A 17,412-nucleotide genomic window follows, 5' to 3' on the forward strand; every position below is an offset into this window, starting at 1 on the left:
TTTCTGAAGTAGAGATGAACTGTTTGAAACCCAGTGGTGACTTCCCGTTACGTTTACAATGCTGTGTCAAGTAACGATTGGTTTCTGCCTGCCTCTCTGACCTTTCTGTCCCGACTTTCACTGTGTTCAGTCACACTGTTCTCTCTGGTACTGGAACGTGACAAGTTCAATCTTGTCTCGTGGCCTTTATTTTACACTTGCGGTGTTTTCTTCTTGAAATGCTCTTTCTTCTGGTCTTTGCATGCTAGGTTTCTTTTGTCACTTAAGTCTCAACTCAGATTTGAGTTGAGGTCTCTGAGACCTATTTTGGCCAGCAGTCCCCTAATTATTCTTTGTCTATTACTCTTATTCTCTTAATATCACTGGCCAGTACCTGAAATTACCTTGTTTTCTGTCTTTTTATTTTTTTTTTAAATCAGACTTCCTTCTCAAGACTTAAACTCCTTGAGGGTAGAAACTCTTTTCACAGCCATATCTTCTGTTCCTAGAATGGAGCCTGGCACATAGTAAATCCTCATTGTGTTACTGTTGTGTACTGAACTGATTTGTGCTTGTAAATAGTGTGTTTTGACAATATTAAGTAAGATGCACTAACACAAAACTGAGTTCAGAAATAATTGGATAAGAGACTCTTGTGTTCATTGGAGAAGGGACATTGTCTTTTGAGGGGTGGTTAAAAAGTTGCGCAATTTTGTAGGCATTTTGGTATATTCATCGCGTTCCTGTTCATTGCAGTTAGATCACTGAGCCTAACAGTCACCTTATTCTGAGAGTCCGTACATTCTGCCACATTTCAGACGGAGTGGAATAATTTGCCTTATTCATTGCTGGAGTTCTTCTTGAGATGGCTTTTGTTGCAGTATGTAGGGTGAGAGATGGCTTTAAGGTGACTGAGTAGAAGAATGTGCCATGATACAAAAGCTGGCATCTGGTGCAGATAGTTCTGTCTTTAGGTGTTTATTGATTTTAGATAAATGCCTAGCCTTTATTTATTTATTTACTTATTTATTTATTTTTTTATTTATTTTGTCATTAGCTAACAGACACCCATGACCTTTACTTATCTGTGTAATACATTGCTCGGAGTTTAGGATTGTCTTTAAAATTCACCATTCCCCCAGTACATACTTAATGGGTATCTCCCATGGACCAGGTGTTGTAATAAGTGTTGGGGGTATAACTGTGAATAAGATCAGGTCTCAGCCCTAAGTGTTTGTTAAACAAATTGCTGAAGCTTATTCACGAACATGAGTCTCGCCTTCAGAGCTTTAGCAGAAAGGCGGAAGTGCCATATGCATGTGGTTCCGCGCTAGCATCTTCCTTCTCTCTTCTTGAGCCTCCTGGCACATTGTTCAGTGTTGCACGGGTGTTTGAATGTTGATTCTGTGCCCATCGCTGTATTAGGCCCCGGACATTCAGAGGGCAGCAGATAAAAATGCTGTCTTCAGTATGTCTTACGTAGCAATGAAGACAGGCTGGGGGGATGAATTCTTTTCATATGGAATGTGAAGTGCGGGAATAGTCTTGGCGCAGTCTACCATGGGGTGCAGAGAAGACGCATCTGCGGACCTCAGGCTGCACCTGAAAGATGAGTAGGAGGTAGCCAGGTAGGCAGACGAGTGAAGCAAAGATATTGTAGCTGCTGGAGTAGTGCAGGCTTTAGCAATTACAACCGGTTTGCTGTGGCTGGAGGGACAGATGCATGTAGGGAGAAATTCATACTGAAGTTGGGGAGGTAGCTAGATCTGGAAAGGCCTTGATCACCACTGGAAGTCATCAGATGATTGGTATTAGAAGGAGGTCTTTCAGGCGGCATCGTGGAGAATAATTAGGAGGGGACACAGGCAGGTAGGTAAATACTCATCATTTCTGACTTTGAACAGGGAAGTGACATAACCAGATTTTTTAAGTAAAAGGTCACTCTGGCTGTTGGGAGGGAAAATAGACCATGAGGTGTGGGAGGGGGATACGGATGGAAGGAGTGAGACCGGGAAGGAGGGATCGTAGCCTTCAGCTGATAAACAGGTAGAGGCACCTTGTCTTTAATCGATTCAAGAATTTTTTGGTCTGGTGTCTATAAAAATATTTCATCTTTTTTATAATAAAATGTTTGGGGAAAAAAAAGTCTTTGCCAATTTGCCAGAAGCTTTGATGTGCTCGCCATCCCTTTGACAGAATGCTGTCACTTGAGGTTCCCTTCCTGGGTGGAGAATGTGCACACTGACATTGGCTTGTCCTCGTGGTTCTTCATGTCATTACACCTTAGCTTCTGGTATTCCAGTCGTATACGTTGTGGGTGCTACAGTCTTCGATTTTGGATTTCTTTTCGTTGTGGGAGTCCTGTTTCGGTGTGTACGTCCTGTTAGACAACAGGGTAGCTGCAATAGCATCAAACACCGTAGGCATTTACAAACTTGCTTCGTAAGTTGATGGGTTGGGATTCTCGGTTGCATTGCCCGTGAGTTTGTCATCGTACGGGAGTCCCCCCTCCACAACCCCAGCCCTCATCGGTGGTTTCGGTGACCCGTGGTCAGTCACAGTCCAGCAGCAGGTGGTGCTCCTTGTGGCGTATTGCTAGAAGGTCAAGTAGTAGCCTAACGCTACGTCCCAGTGCCTGTGTGTTCACCTCCTTCATCTCCTCACGTGGACGTTTTGCCGTCTCACTTCGTCATTAGGGGAAGGGTGAGTGCAATACGGTGAGATACTTTTACAGAGAGAGACCCGTTCACATAACTTTTGTTGCACCATACGAGTATAATTGTTCGATTTTATTATTAGTTAGTTATTCTCTTACTCTGCCTGATTTATAAATGAAACCTTATCACAGATACGTATGCACAGAAGAAACCATAGCATCTATAGGGTTCAGTACTGTCTGGTTTCAGGCATCCCCTGAGGGTGTTGGGACATGACCCTACCCAGGATGGGGGGGACCACATACATAACAATATTGGAGCAAACTGGTGAGAGGCATGAAAGGCTCACTTTGATGTAAATGATTAACTTTTTCAGGGAAGACAAATTATAGTTTTAACAGCATCTCAAGCTGCAGAATATTCAGTGTATGATAATATCTCCGCCTGGAAAATATTGACACAGTCCAAAAAGGGGCAGTTAACTGCATATTCCACTCAAGTGTTTGGAAGTTTTTAAGTAAGGGAAGAAAATGCTTATTTATACTTTTCACTGAAAAGATACAGCACAGGTTCTAAATTTTTGTATTTCTCACGAATATTTCCATAGTCTGTAGAGCAGTTAGGGAGCGTGATGCCGTTGACAATGTACCTGACTGTCCACTGCGTCTGTCACCGTGCCATCGGGGTAAGCGCTTGAGTGATTGTGAATGGTTAAATGTGATACTGAAATTTCTTTTTTATATCTGTTTTTTAATAGAAAATGCATCAGACGCAGATCTATGGCTCCTGAATAGTTGTACTGTAAAAAACCCAGCTGAAGACCACTTTAGAAACTCCATAAAGTAAGTGGAAGTTGTTTTTTCCCTGTTTTTAAATAAGTGAAGTAAGAACTTCAGGAAATCAACTTCTAAAAAATTCCCTAATAATAGGGGTGCCTGGGTACCTCAGTCGGTTAAACGTCTGACTCTTGATTTTGGCTCAGGTCCTGATCTCTCCTGGCTCGTGGGTTCGAGCCCCGCATCAGGATCTGTACTGACAACGTGGAGCCTGCTGGGGATTTTCTTTCTTCCTCTCTCTCTGCCCCTCCCCTGCTTGTGCGCACTCGCTCACTCCCTCTCAAAATAAATAAATAAACTTAAAAAAATAAAAAATTCCCTAATTTTATATATATATATATATAGTGTATTTATAATATATATTCATATATACATATATACACATGTATGTAAATGTATACGTATATATGAAATTTAGTATGTATCAAAAAAAGTATGAATTGGAGTTTTAAGATTATACTGTTTTGACTTTACGTGATAAAGAATGTAACTTTAATGTGGACGTTTCCCATGGATGATTTGAATATTTGTTGAGTAGTAATGATGTCTTCTTCTCAGGGAACCTAGTCTACACTTGTTGGATCAACTCAAAACAGTCTTTCCCTCTTTTTTCTTTCCTGCCCATTAACATTGTTCTCGATACTAACGATGCCTGGCCTTGAGGGGAGTGAAGTTCAGTGGAGGAGAAGGGCATCTAAGTCCTTCTTTCTTTTGTTCCTTCACGTTCAAGTGAAAGAAGTATCCTTTTGCATATGTGCTCTATATCTCCCCCTGTTCACCTTCTTGGAAACCTTGGTTTATAAATTATGTCCTCCTTTTCCTATGTTCTCAGCGTCTCTTCATCTCACTGGTGCCTTTCCATGGGTAGTGAAACCTCAGGTCTGATTAGTCCCAGGGCCCCCTTGTAGCTATCCCTGCCCAGGACTCATCGGTCCCGGGGCCCCCTTGTAGCTGTCCCTGCTCGGGTCTCATCGGTCCAGGGGCCCCTTGTAGCTGTGCTGCTGCTTTCCTTCTTGTCTTTCCAGCCAGACTTCTTACATGCTCCACCTCTCCACATCCCATTCTTACTCAGCCCCCATGGGTTTTTCTGTCAAATACATCAAATGAAATATATCAGACATTTATGAAACATGTACAGTTTACATAATAATAAACATAGCACCTATATAGCAACCACTCAGTGTAAGAATTACAACATTGCCAAGACTTTAGAAACCACCACGTGTCCCTTTTTTGTATCCTATCCCTAAGAAGTAATCTTTACCTTGACTTTTGTGAGTTGTTCCCTCACTTTTATTAGTTAATCTACATTTAGGAAGAGTATCGCCCCAAACAACGTGTGGTTTAGCTTTGTCCTGTTTTGAACTCCATTTGTTGGACTTACTGATGTTAGAGATTTGCTTCTTTTCCTCAGCAATAGGATTTTAGATTTATCCATTTGATGGATATAAAATAACTGGTCCTTCTTACATTTCACTGGATGGATTTGTCACCGTTTGTTCATCTTATTATTGATCGAGTACTGAGTTTTCCCAGCGTTTTGCTTTTATGAACACTGTTGCTCTGAACATTGTGAACATGTTTTCTGGGGCACACGGGCAAGCGTTATTTTAGGATACGAACATAGGAGTTGACTCACTGGGTCAACTCCAATTCATACTTTTTTTGATACATACTAAATTTCATATATACGTATACATTTACATACAGATGTCAGTAATGTCAGACTCTTCTTCCTGAATGGATGTACCAGCGTTCACCGCCTGCAGTAACGGGTGTGCGCTACGTTCTTGCCAGTTCTCCATATAGTCAGACTTCTAGGTGTTTGCCAGTCTCGTGGGAGAGGTGATGGCTCACTGTGGTTTTAATTTGCATTTCCTTGATTACTAATGATGTTGAGCATCTTTTTATATGTTTATTGGCTTTTTTTGCGAAATGGCTTTTTAAATATTTTTTCCTGTTCTTTTTTTTACTGTTTGTGGGAATATATTATATGTATTCTCTATACTAATCTTTACATGTTGTATAGGCAGCAGACATCAATTGTAGCTTTTTTTTCCCCACTTCCTTTAATGGTATCTTATGATGAAGAAAAATTTTGTATTAAAATTTATTTTTTTCCTTTGGGTCTGTGCTCTTACCATTTACGAAGCTTTTCTTTACCTCAGAGTTAAGGTATTCTGTAATATTGTCTTCTAAATGTCTCCTCTTTAAGTTTATAATCCATCTGGTGTTAATTTTTGTTGTATGGTACCAGGAAGGGGGTCCAGTGTCCTTTTTTCCCCCCATGTAGAAAGTGAATTTTTTTCAATATCGTTTACTGTTTTTTAAAAAAATCCATTCTTTTCCTTTTGTGTATGTATTACTCACTCTGATGTTGAGTGTCCATAGATGTTTGGGTCTGTCCCTGGGATCTCTGTGTGGTTCCATTGATCTCTTTCTTTCTTTTGGTGCTGTTCCACACAGTGATTGATACAGCCTTATATTAAGTCTAGATATTTGATATCTACCAAGAATATCTTGGCTTTTCTTTGCCCTTTGTCCTTCCACATAAATTTAGTATCAGATTCTAGGTTCAACAAGGAAGAAATACTGTTGAGGTTCTGATTGTGATAAGATTGAATCTCATGGTGACTTTGAGAGGAGAATTGGCATCTCTACATTTTGAGTTTTCCAGTCCACGAATAAGGTATCTGGGCCTTCTTTGACTCTCCGGGAATGTATAATTTCTTCATATAGTACCTGTACTTGTTTTAGATCTTTCCCCTTAACAGTGTAGGGACAACCACATTATTCCAATATCATTTATTATTATATAAAAAAACATGTTATTTCTCCTTGTACCTGTATAGTATTTATTTTTATACTACTGTACAAGGTATTTTAAAAGAACTATTTTTCTAGCCATGTTTGCTCCCTTGGTCTCTCAGGATTAATTCTTGCAGCAGTGGGAAGGATGGTTGGGCGTAAGGACAAGTACAGCTCAGGAGTCCATGGAGGGCAAGAGTTGCAATAGTTTAGGATCCGATGACCTCATCTCACATGGAGGCGCTCGGGTAGGGAAGGAAGGAGTTGACTTAAAAAAGAAGAATTCTTTATCCTTTCAACATTGATGAGTATGACTCTAAGACCACTGGCTAGAGTATAATGGGGAATGCCAGACGGGGAGTTCAGTTGGAGGGAAGACATGTTTTGGTTTGGAACAGGCTGTATTTGAAGTCACAGCTATAAATACTCTAATAAAGTGATGATCCTATTTGATCTTTATTGAGTGCCTTCTGTGTGCTGGGCACTGTTTGGAATGCTTTGCCTCAGTGGGATATCACCTAGCTTAATTTTTGCAGTCTGTCACTGAGTTGTGGCTTACAGCTTTATTCCGCTTTTCCAGATGAGGCAGCATCTGTTTTCCAGAGGAAGTTCTGTAAGGCCGTTCAGTTCCCAAATGGTGCAGTTGGGATTGTAACCTAGGCAGTCTGACTGGAGTCGCTGTGTTCAGTCATTTTCTTACTGTGCCCCCCAGATAGAGCTGTCAGGGAAGCGTTTGTAGGACTCAGGCAGTCATCAGAGGGACCAACACTAAGAGACAGAGTTTATACTTTTTGCATAGAAGTGATAGCTGAATGTGATGGTATACTCAACTCAGAAACTACAGGAGGAGCAGGGGGTGGGGGGCCACTTGCACTGTGGTGGGGAACAGAGGAGGGTGGTGGAGATGCAGGGTGGCGCGAGGGAGTGGAGTCACGGTGGGGAGCAAGCCGAAGATGATGATTGCCAGATGCTGCTCGTTTTCAAAGTATGCTTTTCATTTTATGAGAAGTCGGTCGTGTCCCCAGGTTATCTACTCTTTCCTTCTAGGAAAGGTAAATAAGATGTAAGGGTATTTTCATGCTGTGGATACCCCCTCCGTACAGAACCCAGAGGATTTGGTTTCTGTGATTCTGTTTTGTAATGTAGCTAATGGCTGTGCTCCTAGACTGTTTGTAGACTCAGATATAACGTGTGTCAGTGGGTTTTGTCGTATACACGGCTGTGTTGTGAATGTGGTTCCCAGGAACGATGCGGTGTTGGGATGATTAAATGAAGTCATCCCAGGAGAAAACCGTCTTTAAACACTGGTGGCAGCAAGCCCACTCCTTTAGTGCACTCTTCTGCTCAACTGAAAGAAAAACGTAAAAACAGTATTGGAGGTGATTAAGTAGTGTTGTTTTTTTTTTACTTTTAATGGCTTTAAAGGCTTTTGGTAATCACAACCAGTTCTTGTTAACATAAAGCCTATGCCAGTATTTGATTTGTTTCCAGAATAAATATAATCCGGTAAAAGACACAATAACAATGCTGAGGAAACGTCAAATTCAAGTGACATTTTTATACATGGAGAGACTCTCAGTGATGTCCCGCTTGTGTCAAGCCTCGTGCTTTACTTTGCTGCTTCCTCCCTTGTCGTCACTATCTCTTAACAGAGGATGGGAGATGAATACTTTACGCACTCTGGTACACCTTGAGTCGTCGACACTCTTCTTTACTCACTCTGTACACCTTGAGTCGTCTACACTCTCCTTTACTCACTCTTACACCTTGAGTCGTCTACACTCTCCTTTACGCACTGTGTTGCATGTTGAGTCGTCTACACTCTCCTTTACGCACTCTGGTACACCTTGAGTCCTCTACACTCTGCGCACTGTTACACCTTGAGTCGTCTACACTCTCCTTTACTCACTCTTACACCTTGAGTTGTCTACACTCTCCTTTATGCACTCTGTTACATCTTGAGTCGTCTACGCTCTCCTTTACGCACTCTGTACACCTTGAGTCCTCTACACTCTGCGCACTGTTACACCTTGAGTCGTCTACACTCTCCTTTACTCACTCTTACACCTTGAGTTGTCTACACTCTCCTTTATGCACTCTGTTACATCTTGAGTCGTCTACGCTCTCCTTTACGCACTCTGGTACACCTTGAGTCATCTACACTCTGCGCACTGTTACACCTTGAGTCGTCTACACTCTCCTTTACGCACTGTGTTGCATGTTGAGTCGTCTACACTCTCCTTTATGCACTCTGTTGCGCCCTCAGTTGTCTACACTCTCCTCCAGTCTCCTGGCTTCGTCCTTTCCCTTTCAGTGTCCTCTCTTGAATTCATTTTCTTTTTTTCTTCTTCCTTTCTTTTCTTTTTTTTTTTGATGATAGTGAGACGACATTTAAATTCAGGAGAGTCCTTGGGGCGCCTGGGTGGCTCAGTCGGTTGAGCGTCCGGCTTCGGCTCAGGTCATGATCTCACGGTCCGTGAGTTTGAGCCCCGCGTCGGGCTCTGTGCTGACAGCTCAGAGCCTGGAGCCTGTTTCAGATTCTGTGTCTCCCTCTCTCTGACCCTCCCCCGTTCATGTTCTGTCTCTCTCTGTCTCAAAAATAAATAAACGTTAAAACAAAAACAAAACCAAAAATTCAGGAGAGTCCAGTAGGTTTTTCCTTCTTCCTCTTCTGCTTCACTTAATCCCTTCTGCTCAAATTCAAAGATTTACAAAGATGAGCTGAGACCTATTTTTTTTTAAAATCTAGATCTTGTACGAATAACGATTGCTTCACTTTGCCGCTCATTCCTGAATGTGATCATTTCTGATCTTCTGCTTTTGTTTCTCTCCCATTGTATTTTTGGTATTTAATAATTGTTTGTCTTTAATTACTCTCATCACCTCATATTTATGTCTCTTGAGTCACTGAGGCAGGAGTAAAGAGAGATAACTCTAAGGGATTTATCTACTGTCTTTTATGTCATTAATACCATTAATATTCAGATTCATGAATCATTGATCTCATTGACTAAAATCCATGAATTGTGAAATCCTAATGAGACAGTGGTAGACTGATTTTTTTTTCCCCCCTGGTGGTGATGGTCAAACTTCACAGTATACACAGTATTGTAGGCAGTGTTATTTAATGTTGGTCAGAGAGAATGTGGCTTAAAATTATTTGAAAGTCTTCATTTTATAAGCTAGTGCTGATAATATAGCATTTGATCTTTAATTCGTTAATCTAATTAATGTACCTGATACAAAAGTGCACGTCTATATTAATCTGTAGGCTGTGCTGCTCAGTACTTTATACTGGCTCTCTTCTAGTTGATCTAATTATTAAGGTTTTACAGTGTTTGTGTTACTGGTATTCAGATTGATAAGCAAGTGGGAGTTTTAAGTAGCAAAAATGAAGTCGAGTGATTTTGGTGGGGGGAGGCTGCTTTCTGAACTTTGAAATCTTAAATGCTGTTGCCTTTGCTGGTTTTGAAAAAAATCACTAATGAGCCCCATGTTTTGTGATAGCAGCATATTGGATGTGTGCACTTTCCTCTTGAGCATTTGCTAGTTGCCCTGTCCTTGTTTTATTCATTACACCAGTTTGATTTAGACAATATGGCCTTTAACTTGAGGGGCTCTTGAAAAAGATCAAAAGTTTCAAAAAAACAAAATTTGCTCTTAATGAGAGTATCAAATAAGAAAACTCCTTTGGTTAATGCTTTATAGAAATGTGGGATCTTTTCTATGCCACCTAAAGGAGGTCATTCAGAGGCTGGTGAAAATAAACACATCTTGTGTGTTCTATATAAATGACAGAAAGAATAGCCAGCTTGCTTTGATCATATGGGCTGTCAACCTCTTTTTGACCTGGTGCATGATTAACCCAAACGGGCAGTGTGGTTTTAGCCCTGCTGATAGTGGATAGACCAGAGTCACTGGTTCTTTGAACCACCTTTGCTATAGAAATAAATGGTAATGTGGAAGGGAAGGTTTAGATATCTGAGTGAAATTACTTGAGAGAACAATTGGAAATTTAAGAAGGAATGAACAGAGAAGAAAACGGTTGAGACAGAGGCTACTTACTTTGTATAACATCTTTTTGTCTACAGGACAGCTCCTTATATAGCATTCTGTTGATAGAACACAGAAGTTATTGGATGGTCATTCCTATTATGAAGTCATTTTTTTGCTCTATGTAGATTTAATTTGGAGTTCTTCTTCATAAAGTTGGGGACGCAGCATAGTATTGTTTGAACATGAATTTGTACAATGTTTTAAAAAAGCTAACCTATTAAGAACAGAGAAATGCTTGGCCTTTCAGTTAGTGAGTATCCAGTTTATAAGAGAATAAAAAGCTTGACTGATTGTGTTGTTAACCTAGATTCACTAGTAATCAGGTTATCTTTTGGAAGAGAAAATTAACAGTAGGTTTTAGTTTGGCCTTACAGAAGTTGTTCTGTTAAACTTAATTTTTGGAGCACCGGGGTGGCTCAGTCGTTAAGCATCTGACTCTTGGTTTCAGCTTAGGTCATGATCTCACAGTTTGTGAGTTCAAGGCCCGCATCAGGCTCTGTGCTGGCAGCATGGAGCCTGCTTGGGATTTCTCTCTTCCCCTCTCCCTCCCCGGCTTGCGTGCTCTTTCTCTCAAAACATAATAATAAATAAGCATAAACTTAATTTTTAATACTGTACATTGTCTATTTTTTTTTAACTTTGGTGTTTCAATTTTGGCTTTTCTAGTTGTATGCGGTGGTTTCAGTTCATTGTCAGTTTTATGTCCTTAAACTGTCAGTGGCAGCTGCCTGAGTATAATTTTACCAGGCACAGTCTCATTGCTTCAGTTTTCCTTGCTCACCAGCACATTTCCCTCCATATGGAATGTTAGTTCAAAAATAGTGGACTGTTTGACTTCGTATGTCCTGGATCAGCTATGGCCTCGTGAGGTTTTTGTCCCTGAACGTGCCGTGCTTAGTATGAGCTGACATTTCCTCCTCCCATTTTCTCATTTCCTTCACTTGTTCTGATACCGTCCGTGTGCCGATGACTCTCACATTTCTGTTTCTGACTCTCCTCTCCCCTTCCAGGATCCAGACGTGCATATCTGACTGCTTCCTGGACTTCTCTGTTGACATGACTCATTGACCCCTCCAGTCATCATGTGGAAACCCATGTTATATACCTCACCTTCCCCCCCCCCACCCCCCGCTGGTGTTTGCACTCATGCTGTCTGTCTTGTTTGCTTGCGCGGTCATCTTCCAGATAGTCTGTGAGTTTTCTTTGATTCTTTTCCTTCTAGAATATCTTTTCCTTTCTCCTTTTAACCCTTCTTCCTCCTCTTTTCTTTTTTCCTTTTTAAAAAAATTTTTTTAACATTTATTTATTTTTGAGAGAGAGAGAGAGAGAGAGAGAGAGACAGAGACAGACAGTGACAGTGTGAGTGGGGGAGGGGCAGAGAGAGAGGGAGACCCAGAATCCAAAGCAGGCTCCAGGCTCTGAGCTGTCAGCACAGAGCCCGGTGTCGGGCTTGAACTCGCAAAACTGAGCCGAAGTGGGACGCTTAACCAACTGAGTCACTCAGGTGCCCCATCTTCTTTCTCTTTACTTTCGCTCGCTTTATTAGTATTTTTATTCCTTATGTGGTAATAAGTGTTCCTCTTGGAACCGGCAGTGAACCACTGTGTTCTCTTCAGGAGTCGTCAGATTGCCGCGAACTAGACACATATCTTTTGAATGTAACCCTCTCCTTCCATTCCTGTTGTTAATGCTGTAGTTACCGTCCTCAGTATCTCTTGCTCATAATTTCACAGGAAAATTTTAACTTGTTTTCAGCTACTTTTCTGGGCCAGTCCATGTTCTCCTTTCCTTCACACCCCGTAGTGGTTCCATCCCAGCTATAGGATGAAGGTAAAATTTCTTAGTGTAATAAGGTCTTTAAAAAAAATCTTTCTTGCCTCCCTCTCTAGCTTGTTTTCTTGTGGCTCCTTAGAATTCTACTTTTCCCGTACATTATATGATTTTTTAAACACATCATGTGTTTGCACGTTTTCTTCCCTTTCCCTTGAAAATGCTCCCCCTTTCTCCCAAATGCATGCGCGTGTGCATGTGCGTGCACTTGCGCACACACAGTCACACACCCACACACTCATGTAATGCTGCCTGGCAACCTGTTCTCCGTTTGGAACTCCTATCAAAGGCAGTATCATCTGGAAGGTCATCTCCCTTCTAACTGCCCCCCTTACCTCCAAGGTCCACCGAGTTAATCACCCTCTATTCTCTGCTACTTCTTTATCCCGTACAAACATCTATTGTTGAATATTACATTTTATTATTTGTTTACATGTTTGACATTCTACTAGATTGTGAGTCTTGAGGTCAGGTTATTACCTCAGGAAAATTCTTTTTTTGGAGTTTCTGACCCGCTGACTCTACTGTGTAATGATCTTCCTTTTCTTGGGACACAGAAACCATTAATAGACTGCTTGTCAACTCTTCTAAGAATGGTCCCCCAAGGCCCTTGTGAATCTCTTGTTGGAGACAAGTCTGTATATTTGCAAAAAGGGGAAAGAAAATTCTAATTTTCGAATATCCTGTTAATGGACCTTCTTTTTAAGAAATCATGCTGTTTTCTTTTTATGTTTTCCTTGTAAACTAGGAAGAAACCTGCCCCATGTCAGAAGTGAGGTAGGAAACTTGTATTGGTCACTGTTGCTGCACGGTGTCTTTCCAGAGAGAGTAGGAAAGGGGGTAAGAATTCTTTTGTTTTAAATTTCAAGGTTTTGTTTAAATTACAGTTAACATACAGTGTAATATTGGTTTCACGAGTAGAATTTAGTGATTTACCACTTACATACAACACCCAGTGCTCATCACAAGTGTCTTCCTTAATGCCCATCACCCATTTAAGCCATCCTCCCACCCAGTACCCCTCCAGCAGCCCTCAGTTTGTTCTCTGCAGTTGAGAGTATGTTTAATGGTTTGCCTCTCTCCCTCTCCCTTTTTCACCCCAATGTTCACTTACTTTGTTTCTTAAATTCCATATATGAGTGAAATCATATGGTATTTGTCTTTCTCTGACTTCTCTTAGCATAACGCACTCTGGCTCCATCCATGTCATTGCAGATGGCCAGATTCATTCTTTTTATGGCCATTCATCAGTCAGTGGACATTTGGGCTCTTTCCATAATTTGGCTATTGTTTATAATATTGCTATAAACATCCGGGTGCATGTGTCCCTTCAAATCAATATTTTTGTAGCCTTTGAGTAAATACCTAGTAGAGCAACGGCTGGATCGTAGGATAGGAATTCTTGGAGTAGTCACTTGGTCAAGCTGGCAGAAGTCCACCTGTGAATGACAGGACTTTGTTCTTCTTGCCAAACTAAGCTGGGCCAACTTCAGGACCTTGACCATTGGCTCAATTGAAGCATCTCATCTTGAGTCAGAGGGTAGGAAAGAAAGGTGTAGATAAAAACCTGGTAATGTTTGGTCTAGAGTTTGACACACAATTGTAATTACTCGATACATACTTGTACAGTTAGGTCGAACTGATTCTTTCTTTTTGGGGAAGAGAGGTTAGCATCATGCTGTCTGTGCATCAGCAAGTCATTGTTAATGTATTTACTCTGGTTAAATATATAAATTATATAGCTATATTAATACCATGGCATATATTTTGCTTTTGAGTATCAAATTGTTCAGTTTCACCAAATGAGCAGGAAACAGATATACCACCGACTTAAAAAAACAAAACACAAATCCACACGGCTGTTGCAGGGGAGGAAGCTGAATCGTTGGTAAGGTTGACTTGAGAAAGGACGTTATGAGAGAGGTCAAATAGTAAGATGTATGTGCACGGGGATACTGGTACAGACCACATTTTTGTGGATACGTTGTTGTTTAGGGGTTAGGCCTTATCATCGTACCACGTGTGGATTTGTGTTATTCAAGTCCTAAGTCATGGTTCTGTTTAGTCTATTTTCTGTTGTTGCAAGGACTTTATATTTGGTTTTCCCCATCAGCGAGTCTGGGGTTAATAATGGTGTTGGAAGAACATGCTTTCTGGAAACATAAATGGAGAACTCTCTGTTGATTCCTAAAGATTTTGACCAGTTCCTCGTTACAAGGTTTATGTTACTTGTCTCCTAACCAAGGAAAAACATGGAGATGAATGGGAGTTCAGGGATATTATTACGTGGCATATCCCAGTGAGAAACTTGATTGGAAATAAAGGAGAACGTGTATTTTAGGGTTGAACTTCTTCTGGTAGACTTGAATAAGGCAAAATGAGGGAATAAACTCACAGTTGAAAGATTAGTCACTTATTTTGCAAATCAGGAACAGAAAAAGCAGTTTAGATGTAGTAGGTCATTTTAAAATGCAAAACTGAGTTTTTGTAGTTATCTCCAATCTTTTTGGAGAATAGTATTTTGCATATTTCATGATTACTGTTACATCAACAGTTGCTTTGTTTTTGCCATTTTAAGCAAGAGAGTAAGTGAAAGAGGTCAGTGTATTATGTACTGGCAACAGCTGGCTGATAGCGTTGAATACTTACGTAATTAAATATATGTGTTGGCTGTTGTCCTAACAGCTCTGTAGGTGGAGGCCCCAGAAAGCATGCAGAAACTTGCTTTAGCAGGATTAAAGAAGAAATCAACATGATCTGGGCCGGTGCTTTCAGCCAAGAGTGATTTCCTATTGTTTTGGTTTCAAAGACATTCTACTTATTCTTGGTGTGTGTGTTTATACAACAGAGAAAAGGACTCTTGTGTATTTTTTTCTCTCCTTATTCTATGCTCTAAACGTAAGAAACATAATCTTTCTTAAATTTTAGGCACTCAGTGGTATTGTTTAATAACTGAGAATAAATGAACTAAAAAAACATAGGACCTTTAAACCTATAAACAGGATATTAAAACATCACGTGTTAACTGTTGCTGTCCCTTGCTTATGGTTGCACTCAGGTTTAGGTGTGCTCCGGGCCACTTTGAAGGGTTACCTCGATTTTAGACTATATTAAGGCATGGTTGTCTGCAGTCATGGAGAATTGGAGAGAGTGGTTGTGAAGGGGAAACAGGATCCATAGGTAAAATGAAACTGTGCTTTTAGCTACTAGCCTTATCTGTGGAGGCAAATCCTATTCAAAGTGCCCTATGTTTATTTCTCTTACTGTTTTTATAGCTCAAGGGCTGAGGCCAGTCCTTAAGGCACTTTTGAATACAGGCTTTGATGGCTGGATAGCAGCTCTGTGGGTTATTAGACACAGTGCTTGTAGACATAGTCTGGCATGGCTGTGTGTGGCTGTCCCATATGAATAATCCTGTATTTAACCATCTCTTGATGTGCCTGTACTCCGTTTCAAAGTTCCTTAGGGGTAGCCACTATGTGTTTTATCTGCATCCTGACACCTACTAACTGTGGTTGACCATGATGGTTGAACAAATGAATGGACCAAACCATACGTTTTGCTTTCTCTCTAGGTTTATCCTCCTGACCCCACCATCCCCTGCCTCTGTCAGAACGAGAGTGTTCCCCTGTAGCTTTTCATAGAACTTTTTCTGTATCCCTGTTTTCTATTAGGTTGCCTTACTTAGAAATTAAGTTTGGCTGTATGTCCTAGAAAACTAAAAAAAATAGAGGCTTACATAAGATGGGGGATTTAGTTTTCTTCTCTAATACAAAGTCCACAGTTAGGAAGTTGCTGGCTTTGGTTTAGCAATTCGAGCATGGAAGTGCCAGGTCCCGGCAGTCTTAGAGATCTTTCCATTATGGTGGAACGTCAGTGCTCCTCTGCAGCCATTATATGTGTTTTCTAAAAAGGAGGAAGTACCGAATGGGGGGACAGTGCCACTTGACTTTGTCCCTCCTTTAAAGGGGCTTTGTAGGAAGTCCCACTCAAAACTGTGTGCTTTATCCCAGTGGCTGGAACCATATCAGATGACTTCTCTATTCATAAGGGAAGCAGGAAATATATTTTTATTTATTTCAGACTGGTCATTGTTGTTCCCAACAGAATTGGGGTTCTGTTGGTAGGGGAGAAAGGGAGTACTTTATCTGGGGGCTAACTTGATGTCACTGCTGTAGATGTAATCTTTGGGGCAAAATACATGTTTTGTTTCTTATTTGTCTGGATCCCTGTATTAGATTATGTTCTCAATATGGACAAATGACCCTTCTTTCTCCTTTTTTCTTTATTAAGAACATTTAAGAAGCAGCATAGTTGCCATTTGAGAACTTTTTCTCTTTTTGCTTACCCGGACCTGTTTCTGATGATGTAACAACAAAATATACAGGAAAGAGCTCATGGCTTAGATGTTTGCACACACTAAGGATAATGATAATGATGATAATAATGATAATGAGTAATTGGGATTTTCAAATACCTTCTGCTCCTAAGATGTACAGTTAGCATATTTGAAATGGAATCTATAAGGACAGTATCTCGTTGTTCCAGAGATTCAGTTTTATGATATAATAATTCTAAACCTGGTTTAGAAACTAGAGAGTTTAAAAGAATTTAGTAGAAAACAAAACTAGTGGAAGACAAAAGTAGGGTCGAAAATGGAAGGTTTTAACCAATTGGAAGCCAGGTTGAGACTGAAATTCATTCTATAATTAAATATTAGAAAATGTTATTTTATATAATTCTAAAAAGTTTGTTTCAGCTGAGAACAATGCTGCTTTTCAGTAAAATGGAAATTCAGTGTTTTACACCTAACATGAAAAAAATGGAGAATTAGAAGTAACCACTGAACATCTAACCAGTGGGATGAGTCCAATAAAACTTGCTATACATTTTCTGTAGTTTGGTGCCATTGGATATTAGAGGAAAGTTAAGGGTATCAAATTCTTCTCATGGAATGCACCCGAACATTGTGCAACAGTGCCTTTTTGTGTCCCTGCACAGATACACTGCTGAACCATTGTTATGAACTGCCCAGACACAGTTACGTCTTAATGGCCTATTCTTCAGTGTTTTTCTTCTTTGCTGAATGTGTGCGTGCGTGCCTGTGTGTGTGCGTGCACACGTGCGTGCTTGTCTCCTCAGTAGATACATGGAGAAAGAAACTGACAGAATCACATGATAGAAACTGCTCTGGGAAAACTACAAATTAATGTGTATGTCAAAGATCTCTTTCACAGAATGTTTTA

At 40.5% G+C, this 17,412-nt stretch overlaps 1 protein-coding gene across 6 annotated transcripts in view; it reads left to right on the forward strand.

The window, feature by feature from the left end:
- CDKAL1 (CDK5 regulatory subunit associated protein 1 like 1) overlaps positions 1–17,412 on the forward strand; it is a 704,834-nt gene that overhangs the window by 108,407 nt on the left and 579,015 nt on the right. For all 6 annotated transcript variants that reach the window (XM_027040405.2, XM_053223204.1, XM_015085900.3 and 3 more), the window contains one exon: positions 3,394–3,478. In XM_027040405.2, the coding sequence (XP_026896206.1) occupies positions 3,394–3,478 (85 nt within the window). The remainder of the gene's footprint in view (positions 1–3,393; positions 3,479–17,412) is intronic.

The sequence above is a fragment of the Acinonyx jubatus genome, chromosome B2 (genome assembly GCF_027475565.1).
Source record: "Acinonyx jubatus isolate Ajub_Pintada_27869175 chromosome B2, VMU_Ajub_asm_v1.0, whole genome shotgun sequence".
NCBI lineage: Eukaryota > Metazoa > Chordata > Mammalia > Carnivora > Felidae > Acinonyx > Acinonyx jubatus.